Below are 23,790 nucleotides of genomic sequence, written 5' to 3'. Positions count from 1 at the left end.
TGCAGTTTGTTCAGTACATCTTCGATAGCAAGTGAAGACAAGCAGACAAAGTCCGACCCTTTTGCTCTTGGGAAGAACATGACTTTACTTCCATAATAACTTTGAAATCCAAGATGGCTACCAAATGGTACAATGGAAAATTTCTTAACATTTGTTTTGGGATTAAGTTGATCAAGACAATTCCAAAAATGTACAATTGTACCAAGCTACAGCTTTTATCAATGAAATTACACAAGGATTCTGAAAATGTGTTATGGTGATGCCTTGGGAATAGGCGGTAAATCGGCGATAGGGTACCAATACGAATACCCCGCAATAAACTTCCGCACAGATTTCTGAGAGGCGTGGCCAACCTAGAAATGTTCCATAAGGTCCATAGTAATGAGAAAATAGCCACCACCCTTTGAGAGCAAGCATGTCCATTGGACCCCCAAAATAGGCCCTCCCCCTCCACCTTCCCCAGGTATTACTGGAAGAACGTGTGTGTAGAGGAACTGAGGAGGGCTGAGAGACCAGGGGGAGTGACACCAGAGAGGAAGAGCAGTGCCAACGATCTGTCTGCGATGCGAGAGTAACACGCCTTGTGCCTTGACCTCATCAAGGGAGATTCCAATAAAGTCGAGAGTTTTAGATTACACAAGATCTGGGAGAAACACCATGAGATGCGATTCTAATTCAATGTTTGTTGGATGAGAAATACATTAGTTATTTTGCTGTTCATAAACAGATCTCGTGTCCTCTGAGCATTGCTATCGTCAGAATTAATCAGGTCTTCCTTCATCCACAAAAGTTGACCCTTATTTGCAAGTGACCCCAAATGTTTCAATAAATAACCTTTTTGGGTTTCCTTGTCTGTGCTTGCTCTCCAAAGCAGATTTATTTTTACAATGACATTCCCACGTTCTCTTTCAGGAGTGTTTCAACTCTCCATATGGGGTGTCAAACTTCGCAAAGTACGCAGAACCGATCCCTGGAGAGACGACTGAGGCATTGTCCAAAATGGCCGTCAGTAATGGGGTCTACGTCGTGGGAGGTAACGGTGATCATAACACAATTGTTGTTGTTGAGATTTTGAAAATAGATTATTTGCGTGCTAAGTTACTTGATGTATAAATGACTGGATGTAAATCTGACCGTCATGTCGGCAGGTAATTATAAATGTTTTATTTTTCCAGGTTCCATTCCAGAACGTGACCAAGAAGGATTATTTAATACAACAACTGTTTTTGCTCCGAATGGAGATTTGATTGCTAAATATCGGAAGGTATGGTGGGTTATATACAGGTGGGACACTTTTCAGGGCTGATGGTATATTTGTGGGACATACAGGGATGATGGGATCTTTGTGACGTATGTATATATATATATATATATATATATATATATATATATATATATATATATATATATATATATATATATATATATATATATATATATATATATATATATATATATATATATATATATATATATATGGCTGATGGTTAATAATTAACCAATTGTATATGGATTATATATGTATGTATATTAATCATACATGTATATGTATGTATAACCAATTAATTAACCAATTGTATATGTATGTATATTAACCAATTATTAACCGCTCAAATTGAAAGCGGCCACCGTAAATCTCTGGATTAACAGAGATAGGGTTAATAAAGGGTGGAGTCATGAAATGAAACAAGAGGGAGAATTGCTTTGCACTATATGTCCCTGACCGGTCCCAATGAATGTTCCTTTATTTTGGTGGTGTATAAGGCACATTCGGTGCCAAAAATAATAAAACCTTGCAGGCGTGCCCAGTGTTGCTGGGTAACATCGGGTCCCTTCCCCTCCCTCCTCGCATCCCTTTCCCTCTCTCATCCCACCCCTCCCCCTGCCTCCTGACTCCCACCACACCCCTTCACCTCTGCCTCCTCCCACTCACCTCCCTTTGGACTCCCACCACACACACCCCTTCCCCTGCCTCCCCTATTTAGTGGAGGTTTACTTTGGGGCTTCCCACTCTCTGGAGACGTGTACAATGCAAAAATGCAAGTTATCCCCACAGCTGACTTGTAATCCCCTATGCCACCACCACTGGGTGACGCAACACGATACACATTTACATAGACAATTTTTGTCGACCTTACCTCCCGAACCCCCGTGACTACAGAGAAAACCAAGTAGCCCATGTTCACCATGAGGTCGAATTTGGTCCATGTGCCAAGTATGGCGGCAATTGGCCCAGTAGTTTTGGTGTGATTTGTGTTACACGCAGACAGATACACACAGACAGAAAATAACATTTATTTATTAGATAACCCGATGTACATGCATGAAGCAAAAACATGCGTACGGCTTGAGTGCAAATATCTAATACATCGTGGTTATATACATGGGATCATTAAAATTGCACTGGGCCATGGACTAACACCCAGCACCAAGGCTTGAGACCTGCCGATCTGTGATGCCATTGCGGCGCATGATTTAATTTGGTTGGAGTTAGAGCAGCTGAACACTGACCCATGTATATATATATTGTTGCGGATTCGCGCCCGCCGGCGTGCGGACGGCCACGTAACTCGAATCGCGGCACGTCGCCCACCGGACGGACAATCCAGTCGTGACCCTCTCGGACTAACGCCGGGAACCAGTCACGGGTGGACCTTTCGGTCTCACCGCGATCGAGCCAATCGGCCCCCGCGTGGGATAGGGTTGCTCGCCAAATTCGACCTACCTAAGTACCCACACGGAGGGTAGACCGGGCGATCGCACCTCGCCGCAGGTCGACTTCGGACACGGGCCACTTAAGCGACCCGTTCCGTACTATCGGGATAACCGAGCGGTGTTATTCGTCGGCCTCGACGGTTCGATTAATTATCGGGCGTCTTAGCCCACGACCAACCCTTTACGTGAAGCAAGATGGGGATTCAATGAAAGAAATGACGAAGCGAAGCGGGAAAACAGTTCAACAATAAGCACATTTATTTCGCGGCACACGGGAAGCACACGTATACAATTCCACCAAAAGCACATGTAAAAGAAGAAGACAAAAAGCAAATGCAACAATGCAGATCTATCCGACTGCCGGGCACACGGCAACACTTATACAATTTTACTTCACAGACGGCGCCGACAACACATATTCCCAAAGCAAAAGAAAAGAGAACCACCCTCCAGGATGAGGGGGGTAGGCGGGCCTGGGGCCGAGACCGTGTCGGGCCTACCCGTCTGATGATGAGACGCGGAGTGGCGGTGGTGCCTCAACTCCGCGGGCCTCGCGGACAGTGTCTGGTAGGGGGTGGGAAGGGGGCCCCCTTTTTGTCGCACTATCTCAGCGCGGGGGGAAATAGGAGGGGGTTGCTGATGCTCGGGGAAAGGAGGATTTCAGAAGAATCTCGGGTCCCGCGACGAGCGTCTCCACCACGACCTCGGTCGCGCCGCCGGTCTTTCCCTCCGCAGTTCCCCGAATCCGACGCGAGCACCCCCTCAACCACCTTCGCCGCCGCCGCCTCTCCACAGCTCCGTCCTCTTCACTCCGACTCCGCGAACTCCCAACTGCCCCTCGACTGACGAACGCAGTCGTTTTTATAAGCCCCGTGGCTTCGCTCTTTCATCTTTGACCCTCTGCCTCCGACCTTTCACCTCGCTCCCCATTGGCCCGAGGAAAAGTGGGCGTGAATGCTTTTTGATCCATGAATTTGCACATAGCGACCGCCCTCCAACGCCCTGGAGGCGGGGCCAAACCGCCCCTCGCTCACCGATTGGACGGAACAAAAGTGGGCGTGAGTCGTTTTTGATCCGTTTTTCTGCGGTAAGTCCGCGATGCTTTTGAACACGCTGCTCGGTGCGCGCCCTACACGAGTCCAGCATCGGTGCCCACGAGTAGCGCGAGATGACGGTGATGCGATGGTGGCGAGTTGTGACGGTAAAGGTCGTGGCGGTTGTGGTGAAGCGGCGTTGTGGTTGGTGGTTGTTGTTGTGATGGCTGTTGAGACGTGGTTGGTGGTGGTAATAATGGCGGCTGGTCCAAAATAAAGATAGTAAAAGAAAAACGGCTATCCTGAAGAGTCGCAGCCCTCTTGAATGACATTTATTCCCTCCAGACAACGGGTTTGGGCCTAACTACACATATACTTACCGAGATATCTCACCTAAGGGACCTGAATGGTGGTTTGTGAATTTCGTCAACCACAACACTACCCCCTCCCCTTTTTACAGACTCGTCCCGAGTCGTCAAATTTTCGTGTGCCATCATGTGTAGTTTTCCCCTAGTACATTTTACCTACGGATCCCTGAGTGCGACATTCATGGTATTCGTGTCCCCAAAATAAATAACCTAAGGGCTGAGTAACTACCTAAACAAACTCACTCACACGGACGACTTAAATAAAATTGCCGGCGCTAAGACAAACATGCCGGGGGCGCACTCATATTTACAGTACATCTTAACCTTAACTTACAAATTTTACACTAAACCATGGCCCAGGATCAATGAACTCTGCAAAAGAAAAGCAGTTAGCAGGGAGCCAGGCTGCTCGCATGCAGTCTCTGGCTCAAAACAATGCAGGTGACAGGGAACGTGGCTGGCTGCTCACACGCAGTCCAAGGCCTTCCTTTTTGAACTGAACGCAGTGAACCACAACGGTGCATGGGCTGCACAAACGCAGTCTCCGTGCCAGCTCAAGTGGCACACGCAATGAACACAACGAATGGATGGATGAATGGTTTGAACTGAACGCAGTGAACCACAACGGTGCATGGGCTGCACAAATGCAGTCTCCGTGCCAGCTCAAGTGGCACACGCAATGAACACAACGAATGGATGGATGAATGGTTTGAATTGAACTCAGTGAACCACAACGGTGCATGGGCTGCACAAATGCAGTCTCCATGCCAGCTCAAGTGGCACGCAATGAACACAACGAATAGATGGATGACTGGATGGACGCAAACACGGTGCACGGGCCGCCACTGCAGGCCCGTGTTGTAGCTGCCAACAGGGCAGTTCTTGCAGCTTGCAAACTGTTGCCTTGATCCTGGCGCACATGGCAATGAACAGGGGGTGGCAAAGCAAAAATTGAACGGGGCTGGTGAACGTGGGCAGTGGGCATGGCAAAGGCAAACGCAGCCCGCAGAAGAAGGCCGCTGCAGGCAAACACAGCCGGCAGATGAACTGGCCGGCACAGGCCTTGAAGTACCACAGCTGCAGATGATCCGGCCGGCACAGGCCTTGCAGCAACACAACAGCTGCCGATGAAGTGGGCCGGCCTCTGCCTTGCAGCAACACAGCCAGCAGATGAAGCTGGCCAGCCTTTGCCGTTCAGTGGAGGTTGGTGGAGGGAGTGCGGTGGTGCTGGCCACTTGGAAGGCGGGCTCGGACCTACCTCCCTGTCTCCCTCCCACCTATCGCCTTTGCCTGTCACTGTACATACCCACTCCCTTAATTTGTCAAACCCCAATTTAGCCCCAACTTATTTTTTATTTTTACTTCCCCACTATAAATCGTCCCCTAACCCCCTTTATCGTCCTTGTTCGGCTAACCTATCCTGTCACCGAGCCTACTCCCAACCCCTACGTTCCCTTCCCGGAGGGGAATAAGGGAGAGCTAGCGTCCTGTGTCGAGGCCCAACTCAAGCCTCATAATGGCCTCCCCAGAGTTCAGCGATCTAACCCAAAGTGGGTCCAGCAGCCCACAACGAGAGCGAGGGGATGGATGGTGCGGAGGGGTACACTTCCTAATCTACCCTATCCATTTAACTGTTAAACTACCCCGGGGCTTTCAACAAGCGCCTCTCGCTTAAACTATTGGTTCTAACAACCCAGATTCCCGTCGCCTGTGTTGGTGTCCTCACAATTTCGGGCCTCGCCCCCCAATTTTCTCTCCGTGCCCTCACACGGTCTCATGGCTGGGACACGTGGCTCCCTTTGGCAGGCACGACCCTCTGCCGATTCTCCCGCTATGGCACCCCCGGGCACTACACTGCCTCCGAGCTTACCAGCTCCCTAACACCGGGGAGTGCCCCCCATGGCACCTCCTCTGAAACGCACACGTGGCAGGCTGGCTTCCCAGGCCCCTTTCCGAGGGTCACCCTTGCCCACAACACTGCCCACGCGGCTAATGGCGCCCCGGGCCCCCGCACCAAGCAGGCGCACCCGTGCCCACTACGCTATCCCGGCCCCCCATGGGCCCTTGGCCTACCACGGCCGACTAGCCTGGTGCCCGGGGTACCCACTCAGCGATAATCACCTTTCGCAGCCACGCTCCCAACCCGTCAACAGGGCTCCTGCACCCCTCCAAACGGGTTTCGAGCCTACACTCCCACCAACAACAAAACGACCTCCATTTTTCAATTTGACTAACCCAGCTAACTCACTTTACTCTGACCCCGGGGTCCCTTGGGCGGGAGTCACTCCTCCCCCCAATCACTCATCGCACCATGCATTCCCCATTCGCTCCACTCACACAGACCCGCTGGCCTCACTCACTCATGTACTCACCTCACAACTCTTCAACACACACACCGCTGAACTCTGCCATCCTCCTAACTACATCCCCTAACTAACTCGTGCTCCCACGTCATCCCTTACACTATAGCACGTTCCATTTAACACTACGTAGCTAAGCTACGTCCCCGCTACACATCCATAGTCTGTCACTGTCTTCAAATCTCCCATTTTCCCATCCTAAATCTGGCTACAATCCCTCTAACTAATCCATTCCACGGACTCCATGAGGACTTACCCCTGCCCCATGAAGTCGGTCTAACTAAGCTAACCCTTCCCCCTAACTAGTTTCCATCCTGTGCCCAGGCCAAGGGGGTCTTCCACCCCTTGCCCAGGAATCCTGTGCACCCGAAAGTGAGGCTTGCTTTTTTTTTTTTTCATGCGCAGCACCAGCGCGGCAACTCGCGCACTTTGCACCTGCCCGTGACGTCATGCAGCTGCACGTGTTCCTCGTCCCTCCTTGGACGGTACCATCCGGCAGGGATTCCCCTCCTGCCGGATTCCAACCCCGCGTGCAGCCATGACGTCACCGTGCGCATAAAAAAAACACAAGCCCCACGTCTCGAGGGGTTCCCCACGCGAACACATGTGCTTTGCCCGTTGGAGCTTCACACACGATCGCGTGGAGAACCCGTCCGGTCCAAATCTGTTATCCTGCCTAAGCTTTGTCCGTCCGCGGGATCGGCAAATCCACCGCGTGCGTTTCCGGACCGGGACTTCACTCTCGCAAGCGAGCACGTGGTGGTCTCGTGCGTTGCACAGCACGGACCTCGTGCTCACTGCTGGGTGAACCCGGCACGGTCCCCGGAACAGCTACAGCCGCTACTCGGCTTTCTTTCCTCCCATGTCGCCGTCGTCGCCATTCCACACACGCACTCCCGCGTGTTACGACGCTCACACTCCATTCCATTACATTCACACCGGGAGACGCGGCTGCGTGCTCCCGCATGCCAACCGACATCTCCCTCACATACCGCTCTCTCACACACACGGTCTCCCTTGCATACGGCCGTTCACTCACGCGTTCCTCACTACTCACACAAACCATACTACTTACACACGCGGGGGAACTCACCCGCGGTGCCTCATCCACACTCCGTACCTCACTCACACACGCGGGGGCACTCACCCGCGGTGCCTCACTCATACTGGCCGTTTCATCCACACACACGGCCTCACTCACACACGGTGCCTCACCCACACACGCGGGGGCACTCCCCGCGGTGCCTCATCCACACACCGTCCCTCACTTACACACGCGGGGGCACTCACCCGCGGTACTTCATCCACACTGGCCGTTTCATCCACACACACGGCCTCACTCACACGCGGTGCCTCACCCACACACGCGGGGGCACTCACCCGCGGTGCCTCATCCACACTCCGCGTGCTGGGAAGCACGTACTCCGGCACCATCGCCACCACACCACTCACACACGGGGTCGCTTCCACACACGGGGACGTACTCACACCTTGCACCACACACACAGGGACAACCACACTGGGGATTTATGTCCCCACAAGGGTCTCCGGGGCCTCTATACCCCCCAAGCTCTCCAAGCACCCGTCCACAGCACTCGTCCCCTCAACCTCGCAAAGCACGACCGAACTCACCTGGTCGTGACTCGTCTCAAGGGGGCATACTCCCTCCCCTCGTTCCTGGAGGAGGCCATCCAGCTGCTGGCACCGGGCCTCCACCCAGTCCACCAGCTCACCCCCATTGTCCTCCACTACCTCCGTGTGTGTGTGTGCGTCACTTACCCCGTCTTCATCGTGTAGTCTTCCCTCTATTTTTTCTGTCTCCCGTGTCTCTGCCAACTCTTCACCCTTTACCTCCCTTGTCTCAACTATTATTTCCGTTGTCATCACCTCGTGTCTCGTCTCACACGTTTTGGTCTCCCCATTTAATTTTTCCCTTTCGGTCATCGTCACGACCCTCGCCCAACACGTTCCCCGAATTATTTTTTCACCCGCCTCCACCGCGGGCCTGTCAGCCGTTGCACCCCCACCCAGCTCGTTTGCTCCCACACGTGGAGTCACCATTTTTATCTCCCTGGTCACGGCCTTCATGCTCGCCTGCAGGCATCGGCCCATGTTCCGCGTCTCACCCCGTAGCTCTTTCATTTCCTCCTTCATGTTTGCTTCCATTCCGTTTATTTGCTTGTTCATTTCGTTTTTCATTTCATTTGTATTTGTATCCATCCTTTCGTTCATGCCTTTCATTTCGTTTTTCATTTCATTTGTATTTGTATCCATCTTTTCGTTCATGCCTTTCATTTCATTTGTATTTGTATCCATCTTTTCGTTCATTCCTTTCATTTCGTTTGTCATTGCCGCCAGCATGGCGCATAGCTGGGCCATGTCGGGTGCGCTTGAGTGAGCCGTTTCGGCAGGGGTTGGGGAAGGGTTTTGGTGGAGAGGGGGAGGGGAGGTGTCATACACCGCGGCCGCTGCCGCACCCATTTCGGGCTCTGGGTTCAGTTGGGCGAGTTCGTTTTCCTGTACTATTAACATTTCCTGCACGGGGATTTCATCCTGAGCCATGGATTCTACACATTCTACATCCATTTCTAATACCCCCGGCTCCCGCTCGCCTTGAGACGCCATCTTGCTTCTCGTAAAGGGTTAATTTAGCTCGCTCGTAATTTGGAGGGAATCGGGGGTCGCTTCTCTCACCCCTGGACCGATTCCCGTGAATTTAATTGGAGACAGGAGAGCCCGTTTTCCCGTTCTCCGATACCAGTGCCGTGAGGAGGGCGATGGGTTTATATCCCACTCCTGACACCAGTGTTACGGATTCGCGCCCGCCGGCGTGCGGACGGCCACGTAACTCGAATCGCGGCATGTCGCCCACCGGACGGACAATCCAGTCGTGACCCTCTCGGACTAACGCCGGGAACCAGTCACGGGTGGACCTTTCGGTCTCACCGCGATCGAGCCAATCGGCCCCCGCGTGGGATAGGGTTGCTCGCCAAATTCGACCTACCTAAGTACCCACACGGAGGGTAGACCGGGCGATCGCACCTCGCCGCAGGTCGACTTCGGACACGGGCCACTTAAGCAACCCGTTCCGTACTATCGGGATAACCGAGCGGTGTTATTCGTCGGCCTCGACGGTTCGATTAATTATCGGGCGTCTTAGCCCACGACCAACCCTTTACGTGAAGCAAGATGGGGATTCAATGAAAGAAATGACGAAGCGAAGCGGGAAAACAGTTCAACAATAAGCACGTTTATTTCGCGGCACACGGGAAGCACACATATACAATTCCACCAAAAGCACATGTAAAAGAAGAAGACAAAAAGCAAATGCAACAATGCAGATCTATCCGACTACCGGGCACACGGCAACACTTATACAATTTTACTTCACAGACGGCGCCGACAACACATTCCCAAAGCAAAAGAAAAGAGAACCACCCTCCAGGATGAGGGGGGTAGGCGGGCCTGGCGCCGAGACCGTGTCGGGCCTACCCGTCTGATGATGAGACGCGGAGCGGCGGTGGTGCCTCAACTCCGCGGGCCTCGCGGACAGTGTCTGGTAGGGGGTGGGAAGGGGGCCCCCTTTTTGTCGCACTATCTCAGCGTGGGGGGAAACAGGAGGGGGTTGCTGATGCTCGGGGAAAGGAGGATTTCAGAAGAATCTCGGGTCCCGCGACGAGCGTCTCCACCACGACCTCGGTCGCGCCGCCGGCCTTTCCCTCCGCAGTTCCCCGAATCCGACGCGAGCACCCCCTCAACCGCCTTCGCCGCCGCCGCCTCTCCACAGCTCCGTCCTCTTCACTCCGACTCCGCGAACTCCCAACTGCCCCTCGACTGACGAACGCAGTCGTTTTTATAAGCCCCGTGGCTTCGCTCTTTCATCTTTGACCCTCTGCCTCCGACCTTTCACCTCGCTCCCCATTGGCCCGAGGAAAAGTGGGCGTGAATGCTTTTTGATCCATGAATTTGCATATAGCGACCGCCCTCCAACGCCCTGGAGGCGGGGCCAAACCGCCCCTCGCTCACCGATTGGACGGAACAAAAGTGGGCGTGAGTCGTTTTTGATCCGTTTTTCTGCGGTAAGTCCGCGATGCTTTTGAACACGCTGCTCGGTGCGCGCCCTACACGAGTCCAGCATCGGTGCCCACGAGTGGCGCGAGATGACGGTGATGCGATGGTGGCGAGTTGTGACGGTTAAGGTCGTGGCGGTTGTGGTGAAGCGGCGTTGTGGTTGGTGGTTGTTGTTGTGATGGCTGTTGAGACGTGGTTGGTGGTGGTAATAATGGCGGCTGGTCCAAAATAAAGATAGTAAAAGAAAAACGGCTATCCTGAAGAGTCGCAGCCCTCTTGAATGACATTTATTCCCTCTAGACAACGGGTGTGGGCCTAACTACACATATACTTACCGAGATATCTCACCTAAGGGACCTGAATGGTGGTTTGTGAATTTCGTCAACCACAACAATATAATACGTGATATTGTCTAAGTCTAAAAAGGGGATAACTGTGAAAAATTAACGAAACACCCTTAAATTCCAACTTATCATAACAAAACCATGTTCCAAGTTTCAGATGAATATGTTAAAGGGTATGGGGGAAAAAGTCTGAAAAAACACAGGTGCGACGGATGGATGGACAGACAGACGGAGAGCAAACCTATAGTCCCCTCCAGTGAAACCGGTCGGGGACTAATAAAGCCAGTGCTAACATGGACACTGAGAGGGAGAGAAAGGAGATGAAAACAAAAGATGTTGAGGAGTAAAATTTGGTGGGGGTGAGGGGCGACAGGCTACGGGCCTCCAAGTTAGGATTGGTTTCTGGGAAGGGTTTAACAGCATGTGATTGAACTAACCTTTCGATTAATTGAGATCCTCTCTTATTTCATGGAACAAAGTTTGTTTTTCTAGATGCACCTTTTTGACATTGATATTCCTGGGAAGATCACATTCAAAGAATCGGATGCTTTGATGCCTGGTTCCGGTTTTACACACTTCACAACACGTACGTGTCCTTTCTCAATCCACCGGTTTCGTTTTACTTGTTTAATGAATTATTATTTTTTTTCTCACTTTAGGGCTTGTCCTTGCTGATGCTAACTGCACAAAAAGTTCTGCACACAAAGAATAAGAGGGGAAGTAGGAGTAATAGACCATGACCATACAATGTAATTTTTCACAGGCTTTCATATATTCGAGTCATTAATTATTTGGTACGAGTAAAAGTACTTGTCCCCATTGACAGGCAAAGAGCACCCGTCCCCAGTGACGGGAAAAGTTTGAGTTAATATGTTAACTTAAATTATTTCATTTACTTGGAAAAGGTTAATTGTGTGGCACTCTTGAGTCAAAGCTCTGTGCGACTTATACCACCCACCAGGGAATGGTGGTGCAACATCGGGTGGTGGAGGTTGGATTTTAAAATATTTTTTTTGTATCCATAGTCGAGGCTCCTGGAAGAGCTTAGCACACTGAACGGATCAGGACGTAGCGGACAAAAACGGGACGCAAAACACGCATGCATGAGGAAGGAAACTCTAAGGAGCAAAAAGTGGAAAATTAGGAGGGATTTTGGTTGGGTGAATGAGGGTGGAAAACATCAGGGTTTTGGATTGGGGATGATCTGAGGAGGAGGAGGAGATTGGGACCATACTCTGTGCAAAGCATTGGTGCCGCTTAAGCAGTCCCCTTGGCTATTGGGCACTATCCTGGATGGGTCACCACTCCGACACAGTATACCAGCATGCTGGCACTCATTTTGCCGACCTCGGAAGGATGACAGGCCAAGTTAACCCCACCTGGTATTAATTCAACAGCTGAGCGGGATCCAAAGCCTGCCGCCCTAACCATTAAGCAAGCACCAGGCATGTCTGAGGTAGGGTTAATGATCTGAGGTGGCAGTGAATAGCTGCACTGAAGACCTGGAGGGAAGAATTGCATTAAAGAGGATGTTGAAGTTGATTCCACAGGTGGAAAAAAAGATAAACAAATGGGTGGAGGTGAGCAGTTATCCTGGATTTGGGTAGTTTTACCAGAAGAGGGTTGATGGTGGATCATGTGAGTCATGCAGAAACCTGGGGCGGACAAAGCACGGAAAGAGTGGAGGGTGAAAGACCAGAAATGAGGTGGTAGAAGACGGAGAGACAACCGACCTGGCTGTGATGGCAAAGTGATAAGCCCATAGACTCAGCTTCACTGTGAGAGATTTCAATGTACTTGAAGGCTTTGGTTGCCACTGAGTCAAGCTGAGCAAGATGTGAAGCAGGGGGAGCCAGCCCAGCTGGGAGAGCAGGATTGAATGAAGCTCTGGATGAAGGCCTTGTAGGTGGATAGGATTTCAGGTGTGCTAAGGAAGGATGGAGGATGCCCAGTCAACGGCTGGCTTTGTGGTGGCCAGCATCGAAATGTGGTCTGTCCAAGAAGATTTGTCTGAAAAGACGGAAAACATATCTATTTTAAATAGTGTTATTCCATGAAGATCTGTATTAAATCTACTTTAATCCAGATGTTCAGGTTGATTTTAAAGATTACTGGAAGGGACAATAAAGTGACTGACTATGTTGCATGGAGAAAAGTGAAATTAAAATACAAAATAACCAATCGGCAGCTTTTCAAACGCAGCGCTGGAAGCTGCCACCGTAAACGGGAAACAGACAAACACACGGACAGACACTACGATTCTCAATATAAACAAGATTATTTTTTACCCTCACCAGAGGAGAGGGTATTGCATTTGGGTCTGTTTGCCTGTCTGTCCACACTGAACATGATTGTCGATTAATTATGCACAATTGAAATGTGATTTATATTAATTACGTAGCAATGGAATGTGAGCACATCTATTAATTACCTACTATTTAAATGTGAGTACATCTATTAATTACACATTATTGGAATGTGAGCACATCTATGAATTATGTACTATTTAAATGTGAGTACATCTATTATTTACGTACTATTTAAATGTGAGTACATCTATTATTTACGTACTATTTAAATGTGAGTACATCTATTAATTGCACATTATTATCTTGCCAAAACGAAGTTTTTGTAAGATATGTTAGTCAGCTTGTATGTTTGTTTGTTTTTTCTTTTTGTTTGTCTGTAATCACGTATAAAAAGTTCTGCAGAGCACAGTTATCATTGGAAATTTTTGTAACTTCGCATATCAGAGGCCTATAGAGGTCCCTTTCAGCGCATAAAATTTTGAAGGTCAAAGGTCAAGGTCATTTTGTCGCAAATCAGGGGAGTCGACGAAACCCTTATTTTTTGAGTAATTTTAATCGAATCGTCTCCAAACTTTATGGGAATGTAGTATATGGTCTGGCGCTCAGCTGATTAGTTTTTGGTGGCGATTGGCCTTGACCTTCATGGTTTGCGCCTGAGGTCAAACATATTTGACCCCAAGGTCAAATTTTCAAGTTTTAGGAACCATATCGTGTAGTACCTCAAATTGAACACCTCGATGAGTGCTTTCTAGATATGTCAAGCTTGAGACTTGGTGACGTTATGAGGCAAACACATATTTTTCATGGTTACTCTCTAGAACGATTCTCATCGGAATCTCTCGTAGGCAGATATTCCTCGAGGAGTCGCTCCTGGTGGATAGCAGCTCTGTTCACCTCAGTGTGACCTTAAAGAAGTCACACGTGGTCACCTTTTGCCAAGTGGTTTATTTTTTTGTATGTTTGTCTGTAATCACGAATAAAAAATTCTGCAGAGCACAGTTATCATTGGAAATTTTTGTAACTTCGCATATCAGAGGCCTATAGAGGTCTCTTTCAGTGCACAAAATTTTGAAGGTCAAAGGTCAAGGTCACTTTGTCGCAAATCAGGGAAGTGGACGAAACCCTTATTTTTTGAGCAATTTTGATTGGATCGTCTTCAAACTTCGTGGGAATATAGTTCATGGTCTGGCGCTCAGCTGATTTAATTTTTGGTGGCGATTGGCCTTGACCTTCAGATGTTTTTTTTTTCTTTGTCTGTAATCACGTATAAATCACTCTGCAGAGCACAGTTATCATTGGAAATTTTTGTAACTTCGCATATCAGAGGCCTATAGAGGTCCCTTTCAGCGCATAAAATTTTGAAGGTCAAGGTCAAAGGTCAAGGTCACTTTGTCGCAAATCAGGGGAGTCGACGAAACCCTTATTTTTTGAGTAATTTTAATCTAATCATCTCCAAAGTTTCTGGGAATGTAGTATATGGTCTGGCGCTCAGGTGATTAGTTGTTGGTGGCGATTGGCCTTGACCTTCATGGTTTGCGCCTGAGGTCAAACATATTTGACCCCAAGGTCAAATTTTCAAGTTTTAGGAACCATATCGTGTAGTACCTCAAATTGAACACCTCGATGAGTGCTTTCTTGGTATGTCAAGCTTGAGACATTATGATGTCATTTGGTGACGTTATGAGGAAAACACATATTTTTCATGGTTACTCTGTAGAACGATTCTCATCGGAATCTCTCATAGGCAGATATTCCTCAAGGAGTCGCTCCTGGTGGATAGCAGCTCTGTTCACCTCAGTGTGACCTTAAATAAGTCACACGTGGTCACCTTTTGGCAAGATACGGGTCACCCTGCGGGTGACATTGGTTTTTTATTGGAATGTGAGCACATCTATTATTTACGTACTATTTAAATGTGAGTACATCTATTATTTACGTACTATTTAAATGTGAGTACATCTATTATTTACGTACTATTTAAATGTGAGGACATCTATTATTTACGTACTATTTAAATGTGGGTACATCTATTATTTACGTACTATTTAAATGTGAGTACATCTATTATTTACGTACTATTTAAATGTGAGTACATCTATTATTTACGTACTATTTAAATGTGAGTACATCTATTATTTACGTACTATTTAAATGTGAGTACATCTATTATTTACGTACTATTTAAATGTGAGTACATCTATTATTTACGTACTATTTAAATGTGGCTATATCTATTATTTACGTACTATTTAAATGTGAGGACATCTATTATTTACGTACTATTTAAATGTGAGTACATCTATTACTTACGTAATATTTAAATGTGAGATCATCTATTTACGTACTATTTAAATGTGAGTACATATATTATTTATGTACTATTTAAATGTGAGGACATCTATTATTTACGTACTATTTAAATGTGAGGACATCTATTATTTACGTACTATTTAAATGTGAGGACATCTATTATTTACGTACTATTTAAATGTGAGGACATCTATTATTTACGTACTATTGAAATGTGATGACATCTATGAATTACGTACTATTTAAATGTGAGTGCATCTATTATTTAGTCCTATTGGAACGTGTTTCTTTAATATGCAAGTACAGTAAGCCCTCATTCAACACGGGGTTAGGTTATTTTAAAACGATGGTTTTGGCAAAACCGTGTTGCGCAAGGTAAAGACCTTGAAGGATAAATGAGGATAGGGGAACATGGCCACAGAACGTAACTTGCCGGCGAATATTTTATACATTTTTTCGTTCATGAAAACTTCAGAGGGAATACTTATACATGTACTGTCAGACCCTGTTATTCACGGGGGATATGTTCCTGAAAAATGCCGTGAATGTGGAGGTCTGCTAATGTCGGGGCATTTTTTTATATTTTTTTAACATGGTCTGGGCTCGTGGAAGAGCGATGACACATAACTCAGCGAACAGCACGAGAAAGGAGAAACACCAACAGCAGGGCAGAGAGAGAAAGTAGATGGAGATGGACAAACAAGGGATGCAGGTAACAATGAGGGGTAAGGGAGAACACAGAGGGTGGACAATATGGATACATAAGAAAAATTGTGTTTGACCACTTTGTGATTCTTATCAAGGTCTGGGGAGAGGGAAGGTCTACTTGCTTGTCTGTCAGAAGGATGAGAGATGTCATGGCAGAGAGTGGAGTCATAAATAAAGAGGATTTTCCAGGGTCAGTGAGATCATTGATGAAAATTAGGAATAATATGGGGCCTAGAATACTGCCTTGGGGTTCACCAGCCTTGACAGGGCGAGGAGATGAAAGGGTTCTGTTCATAGCCACAGGTAGATTATGAGAGTTGAGGAAGTGAGGAATCCAAGAGTGGAGTTGGGTTTGGATTCCATAGGCAGACGGTTTGGAGAGCAAAGCAGGATGCCAGAATGTCACAAGCTTGAGATATGTTGGGAGAGACGGCCCTGATCTCGTATCTGATGTTGAGGGCCTCAACCGTTGTTGGAAGATTGGAAGTAGCATGTCCAAAGTCGAGTGACCAGGTCTGAATCCAAGTTGATGATCTGAGATGAGGCTGTTGGAGAAAAGGAATGATTTTATGTCAACTGTGATGATGGATTCCATGTCCTTGCTGATGATTGGAAGTGCAGTCAGCTAAATGGGCTGTAGTTTAAGGGATCCATTTTTGAACCTTTTTATGTAACACTGTGATGTTGGCTAATTTTCAATTTCCCAGGTGGATGTAGGAGACCAGTCCTGATGTGCAGAAAAAATAAAATAAATAATAATAGTAATACAAAAAAAAAAAACGCGAATACACGAAGCGCAAATGTAGAAACAGGTCACACTGTCTGACCTGCCAACACGTGGGGTCCGCGAATATATATATATATATATATATATATATATATATATATATATATATATATATATATATACATATATACATATATATATACATATATACATATATATATATACATATACATATATATATATACATATATATAAATATATATATATATATATATATATACATATATATACATATATATATATATATATACATATATATATATATATATATATATATATATATATATATATATATAGCTCTGGAAAAAAAAATGAGACCACTCCAAAAAAAATTAAATCAGCATCTCTACATGTATGGCAGCCATTCCATTCCAGTGTCTGTTGAATTCCAACACAGGCACACCTCATTCTACTTCGTGGGGTACTGATTAGGTGATCACCTGAACCGAATCTTATTTAACAAGGAAAAGTATAAAAACCACGACTGTGGTCATCACTATCCTCTTGCAATAGGACCAGCTGGATGCCAAAAACAGTGCTCGTAGTACCTCAAAAGTAATTGGAATCAAAAAAAAATAACTATTGACCAAGCCAAAAGGGTTGAAAAGAAAAGTTTTGAGTGAGGAAAAGAAGGGTTCAATTCTGGCTTTCCTGGCAGAAGGATACAGTGAGCGTCGCGTTGCTTCCATCCTTAAAATTTCAAAAACGGCGGTTCATAAGAGCAAGGTCAAGCAGCAGACATTGGGGACAACAAAGCTACGGACTGGCAGAGGGCAAAAACGACTTTCCACTGACCGGGATGACCGCCAACTCATTCAAATGTCACTCAACAACCGTAGGATAACATCAAGTGACCTACAAAAATAATGGCAAACGGCAGCTGGGGTGAAGTGCCCGGCGAAGATGGTTCGAAACAGGCTCCTCGGGGCAGGGCTGAAGTCGTGCAAAGCTAGAAAAAAGCCCTTCATCAATGAGAAGCAAAGAAGAGCCAGGCTGAGGTTTGCAAAAGACCATAAGGATTGGACCGTAGAGGACTTGAGTAAGGTGGTCATCTTCTCTGATGAGTCCAATTTTCAGCTTTGCCCAACACCTGGTCATCTCATGGTTAGACGGAGACCTGGAGAGGCCTACAAGCCACAGTGTCTCGCACCCACTGTGAAATTTGGTGGAGGATCGGTGATGATCTGGGGGTGCTTCAGCAAGGCGAGAATCGGGCAGATTTGTCTTTGTGAAGGACTCATGAATCAAACCACATACAAGTTTGTCCTGGAAGAACACTTGCTTCCTTCTACTCTGACAATGTTCCCCAACTCTGAGGATTGGTTTTTCCAGCAGGACAATGCTCCATGCCACACAGCCAGGTCAATCAAGGTGTGGATGGAGGACCATCAGATCAAGACCCTGTCATGGCCAGCCCAATCTCCAGACCTGAACCCCATTGAAAACCTCTGGAATGTGATCAAGAGGAAGATGGATAGTCACAAGCCATCAAACAAAGCCGAGATGCTTGAATTTTTGTGCCAGGCGTGGCATAAAGTCACCCAACAGCAATGTGAAAGACTGGTGGAGAGCATGCCAAGACGCATTAAAGCTGTGATTGAAAATCAGGGTTATTCCACAAAATATTGATTTCTGAACTCTTCCTAAGTTAAAACATAAGTATTGTGTTGTTTAAAAATGAATATGAACTTGTTTTGTTTGTATTGTTGCGAATTCGTGCCCGCCGGCGTGCGAACGGCCACGTAACTCGAATCGCGGCACGTCGCCCACCGGACGGACAATTCTGTCGTGACCCTCTCGGCCTAACGCCGGGAGCTAGTCACGGGTGGGCCTTTTGGCCTCACCACGATCGTGCCAATCGGCCCCCCGCGTGGGATAGGGTTGTTCGCCAAATTCGACCTACCTAAGGACCCACGCGGAGGGTAGACCTGGCGACCGCACCTCGCCGCAGGTCGACTCCGGACACGGGCCACTTAAGCGACCCGTTCCGTACTATCGGGATAACCGAGCGGTGTTATCGTCGGCCTCGACGGTTCCGATTAATTATCGGGCGTATTAAGCCCACTACCAACCCTTTACGTGAAGCAAGATGGAGATTCAATTAAAGAAAAGACGAAGCGAAACGGGAAAAACAGTTCAACATAATGCACATTTATTCCGCGGCACACGGAGAGCACACATATACAATTACAACAATTATGCACCAAAAGCAGATGTAACAAAAGAAACACAACAATGCAGATCTAGTACCGACTACGCGTGCACACGGCAACACTTACACAATTTTACTTTACAGACGGCGCCGACAACACATTTACTCAAAAGCAAAAGAAAAGGGCCACCCTCAAAGACAAGGGGGCAGACGGGGCCTGTGGGCCGCGAGACCAGGTGGATCCTACCCGTGTCTTGTGATGAGCCGCAAATGTCGCGGCGCCCCGACTCCGCGCTCCTTCGCGGGTTTCATTGGCACTGCTTGGAGTGGGGTGGGAACGGGGCCCCCCTTTTCGCACTATCTCAGCGCGGGGGGAAAAAGGGGGGGGAATTGTTGATGCTCTGGGGAAAGAGGATAGCTGGCTTGCTTGGGTCCCGCGACGAGCGACTCCACTGCGAGTTCGTCGCCGACCGCCGTCTTCCTTGCCTTGGACCCGAGCTATTCGACCTCCTCCCCAATTCTCCTCAGCCGACTGCAGCAAACCACCTCGACCGCGCTCCAGGCTTCAGGCTTCCCCTCTCTGCAGCTCCCCGACAGACTCCGAACCCCGACAGACTGCCACTCTCCAGACCCGACTTGACTGCCTCGACCTTTTCTCCAACTCACTGCCTCCAACTGAAAACTCACTCGACCGAAACTGACTCTTTCAAACCCTCCTTGACTCTTCTCAAAAACTCTTCCTCGAACTCTTCTCCAACTCGCCTTGACTCTTCTCCAACTCTCTGCCTCGAACTCCCTAAATTCGCCCCGCGCTCGGCGCTTTATAGTCCGGCAGGAGAACCCATATGCAAATTTCTGGATCAGAACGAGCTCGGGGGTGGAGCCACGCTCGCCCATTGGACGGAGAAAAAGCGGCGTGAGTCTCCCCTGATCCTCGAATTTGCATATATCGATTCTACTCCGACGCGTCTGGAGGCTGGGCCAAACCGCCCGCGCTTGCTGATTGGACGGATCAGAAGTGGACGTGTATCATTCCTGATCCGACTTCTCCTCGGAAAGGCCGCTATTTGCACCCGCGGCTCGGCGCGCGTCCCGCATGAGGCCAGGACAGCCTGACGCTCGGTGCCCACAAGCGGTGCGGGAATGGCCGCAGAAGGAGAGGCGAAGGTGGTGGAGGGTTTAAAGTGGTGGTCCATGGCCATGGCAACGTTTGGAATGACGGTGATGCGATGTTTGCGGGAGCGAGTTGTGAAGGTAAAGGTTGTGGCTGTTGGCGTTGTTGTTGTTGTTGTGAAGCGGCGATGCGGTTGGTGGTTGTTGTGTGATTGCGGTTGAGACGTGGTTGGTTCAAAATAAAGATAGAACAGAAAAACGGCTATCTTAAAGGGTCGCAGCCCGAATGAATCACATTTATTCCCTCTAAACAACGGGTTTGGGCTAACTACACATGTACTTACAGAGATACCTCACCTACGGGACCTGAATGGTGGTTTGCGAATTTCCTCAACTGCAACAGTATTATTGGGGGTCTGAAAACACTGAATCTTTGTTGTTATTTTGACCAGTTGTCATTTTTTGCAAATAAATCTATCTATAATTCCAGCAATCTGTGTGTGTGTGTGTGTGTGTGTGTGTGTGTGTGTGTGTGTGTGTGTGTGTGTGTGTGTGTGTGTGTGTGTGTGTGTGTGTGTGTGTGTGTCTGTCTGTGACCGCTGTTTCTCGACAACCACTGGTCCGATCTAATTGAAACCAGCCAGGTATATTGCTGGGGACCTGAGGATGTGCCTTTTCAAGGTTTGATATTAATCGGACAAGTGCTTCCCAAGTTATGGCCATTTATTTACCAAACCAATGACAAGACACATTGTTGCGTGGGTGTGGTCGATGGGGAAGGGAAGCTCAGCCGTGTTCCCCATTCCGGGTTACAACGTACGGACTTCCGGATAGTGATGACTTTGTGTATTCTAATAATTTCTCGATTTCTTATGCACATGTCTCGATAAATAAAATTCCCCAAGTTATGATTGTTTTCATTTTAGACGGTGCATAAATTTCGATAACATCAGAGTGCTGGTATGCTCCGAACCAGGAAGTAAACATTTTTTCTCTCTTCTCTTCTCTTTTTGTTTTTCCTTGCCACAACATTGCGAAAAGGTAAAATACGTTGGCGCTAATTGAATAATTGGGTATTAAAACTAAATTGCGAATAATCGTAACTGCGAATAATATGCGAACTTCCGGGTCAGGCACGTCCGGGCACACGAGAGCGAAGAAACGGCCTGTGTGGTTGTTGTTTGTTGCTCGCGGTTTGAATATTTATTTATTTATTTATTTGTTTATTTATTTTTACGGGCACTAACTCCTGCTCTAAATGACAATATTTTTAATCGGAATTTGGGAGAAATGTTGGCAGTAGTTTATAGAATTAAACAATAATGTTCATTTTACTCAAACACATACCTATAAATAGTAAAACCAGAAAAACTGATAATTTTGCAGTGGTCTCTTTATATTTTCCAGAGATATATATATATATATATATATATATATATATATATATATATATATATATATATATATATATATATATATTTGCAGGGTGGGAGGTTAATTGTTTGGGGCTGGTGGTCTTGATGCACATTTATCATTGGTCTCGATATCCAATTCATTTGTACTTGCTGAACCTGCATTGGTGATCACGTGTTCATTTTGTGTACGTGCTCTTGTACAGCCACGCCGTCATCCACCGAGCTCTTGTTGTTCAGTTGATCATTGATCCACACACTCAATAACCTCTCCATCTTTTCAATGAGAGGATTTCTCCTTGGCCTTGAGGCATCTTTGCACTTATTTGCTCGGAAGCTTTCACACTAGGTAATCCTCACAATTTTCTCTGCTCACGTCATAACTTTACAGGATTTCTTCAGTCCACTACCAATTGGAGAGGCTTGACATTTTAGTGCCACACTGTATTTAAGGGTTCAGCATGCGGCTAAATAACATTTGAGTTCAGGAAATCTACGGGCACAAGCTCACTCGACCACAGTGTTATGCAGACTGAAAACAGCACGGGTGGCAGAAGATGGTTGGATACGTCACCACTGCGCATGACATGATCACAACACATCATTCAAAGCAGTGCATAATCAAGCTTTATGCGCGTTTGGGAAATGAGCATCACATTTATTCCCACATGTATGAACAAATCCACATTGTCATGACCCGCGATGGACGAGGGCTTACTGTACGTTCATTACATACCATTGAATCATGAGTGCGTCTGTTAATTACCTCCTATTGAAATGTGACTACATCTATCAATTACTTACCATTGGAACACGAGTACGTCTACTAATTACGTACTATTGAAATGTGAGTTTGTCTCTTAATTACGTAGCAATGGAAGGTGAGTACATCTATTCAACACATACAATTGGAATGGAAATATTTATATTAAATAGATACAATTGGATTGCGAGTACGTATATTAATTATATACTAATGAAATATTGGAAACACCGTACAAAAACAAGTCCTCACAAGATTCTGCAATCTCTGATTGCTCTTTCTTGTTAATAATGCACAGTAAGTCTTAGAAATCGGGGAAGAATAAATACTATATTTTAACAAATGCTGTTGTTTTCTCCGTCAACTGTCATTGTTTGCAGGTATCCTCATATTGTGTATTAACTTTTTAATCGTTCTCTGCCCGTCCCTCCACAGCATTCGCAACTATTGGCCTGGGTATCTGTTATGATATCCGATTTCCAGAGCTTGCCCAGATATATGCCCACAAAGGTAGCTTATCTTGCACACGTCGTTTTCGTCATTGTTGCTGTCTGTTGCTCGTTTTGCGTTTTGTTGTCGTCTCATTTTTGGACTTGATGAATACGAATGGTAAGTGGTATGTGGAAGGGAGACGTCACCTGGTTCTGTCATTCCTGAGAGTAAACCGTGCCAAAGTTGAAAATAACCAAAGCTGCAATTTTGTAAGAATAACCTTCCAAATTGAGGAAACTGGCAAATATGTAAATGACCAATGAGCAAAGCTTTTGGCAAGTTTTTGGCCAACACAGAATTAAAGGCTAAGAGTAAAGCAAGACGTGAGGTAAAGAATGGTGTTTATTAGGCCATTGGTAGACAGACAGAAACTAAGGTAATGACCTGATAACGGTATCAGGACTGCAATAATTTAATTTCTCATTCTCCCTGTCTCTTTTTTTTTAATGTATATTCACTTTATTCTGTTTGTACCTCACAGGATTACCATGGGTGGTGTATGGTTGTAGTTTCCTGACCAACACTGCCCTCAGGTTCTGTTAATCAGGGTTAAGCAATCGGAAGTGTGCGTACGTGTGTCATACGTGCCTACATTTTGATAAGGGTCTACATCAAAAACCTTCAACGGAGGGAATTGAAACTTTACCACATGTTACATGACCATGTGATATGGCGGTCACTCTTTTGAGGTCAACATCGGCTAATTTTCTAAAATCCTCAATTTTCATCCGATTGACGAGAAATTTGAAGAAGATTTGCATGTCAAGTCACTGAATTAAACCAACTAACTATTTTTGAGGTCAACATAAGCCAAAAGGTCATCATAGGCCAAGTTTCTGAAATCCTCGATAT

At 46.9% G+C, this 23,790-nt stretch overlaps 1 protein-coding gene across 1 annotated transcript in view; it reads left to right on the top strand.

Annotated features, from left to right (window-relative positions):
• Positions 1-23,790, top strand: part of NIT2 (nitrilase family member 2) — a 42,107-nt gene that overhangs the window by 8,746 nt on the left and 9,571 nt on the right. The window contains exons 3-6 of the mRNA XM_085855076.1: positions 913-1,033; positions 1,176-1,264; positions 11,385-11,478; positions 22,882-22,956. Of these exons, the coding sequence (XP_085711202.1) occupies positions 913-1,033; positions 1,176-1,264; positions 11,385-11,478; positions 22,882-22,956 (379 nt within the window). The remainder of the gene's footprint in view (positions 1-912; positions 1,034-1,175; positions 1,265-11,384; positions 11,479-22,881; positions 22,957-23,790) is intronic.

This window comes from Eptatretus burgeri, chromosome 14 (assembly GCF_056783735.1).
Source record: "Eptatretus burgeri isolate ZD-2024b chromosome 14, Ebu_testis_v1, whole genome shotgun sequence".
NCBI classification, from domain to species: domain Eukaryota; kingdom Metazoa; phylum Chordata; class Myxini; order Myxiniformes; family Myxinidae; genus Eptatretus; species Eptatretus burgeri.
This window is presented reverse-complemented; position numbering and strand designations above follow the sequence as displayed.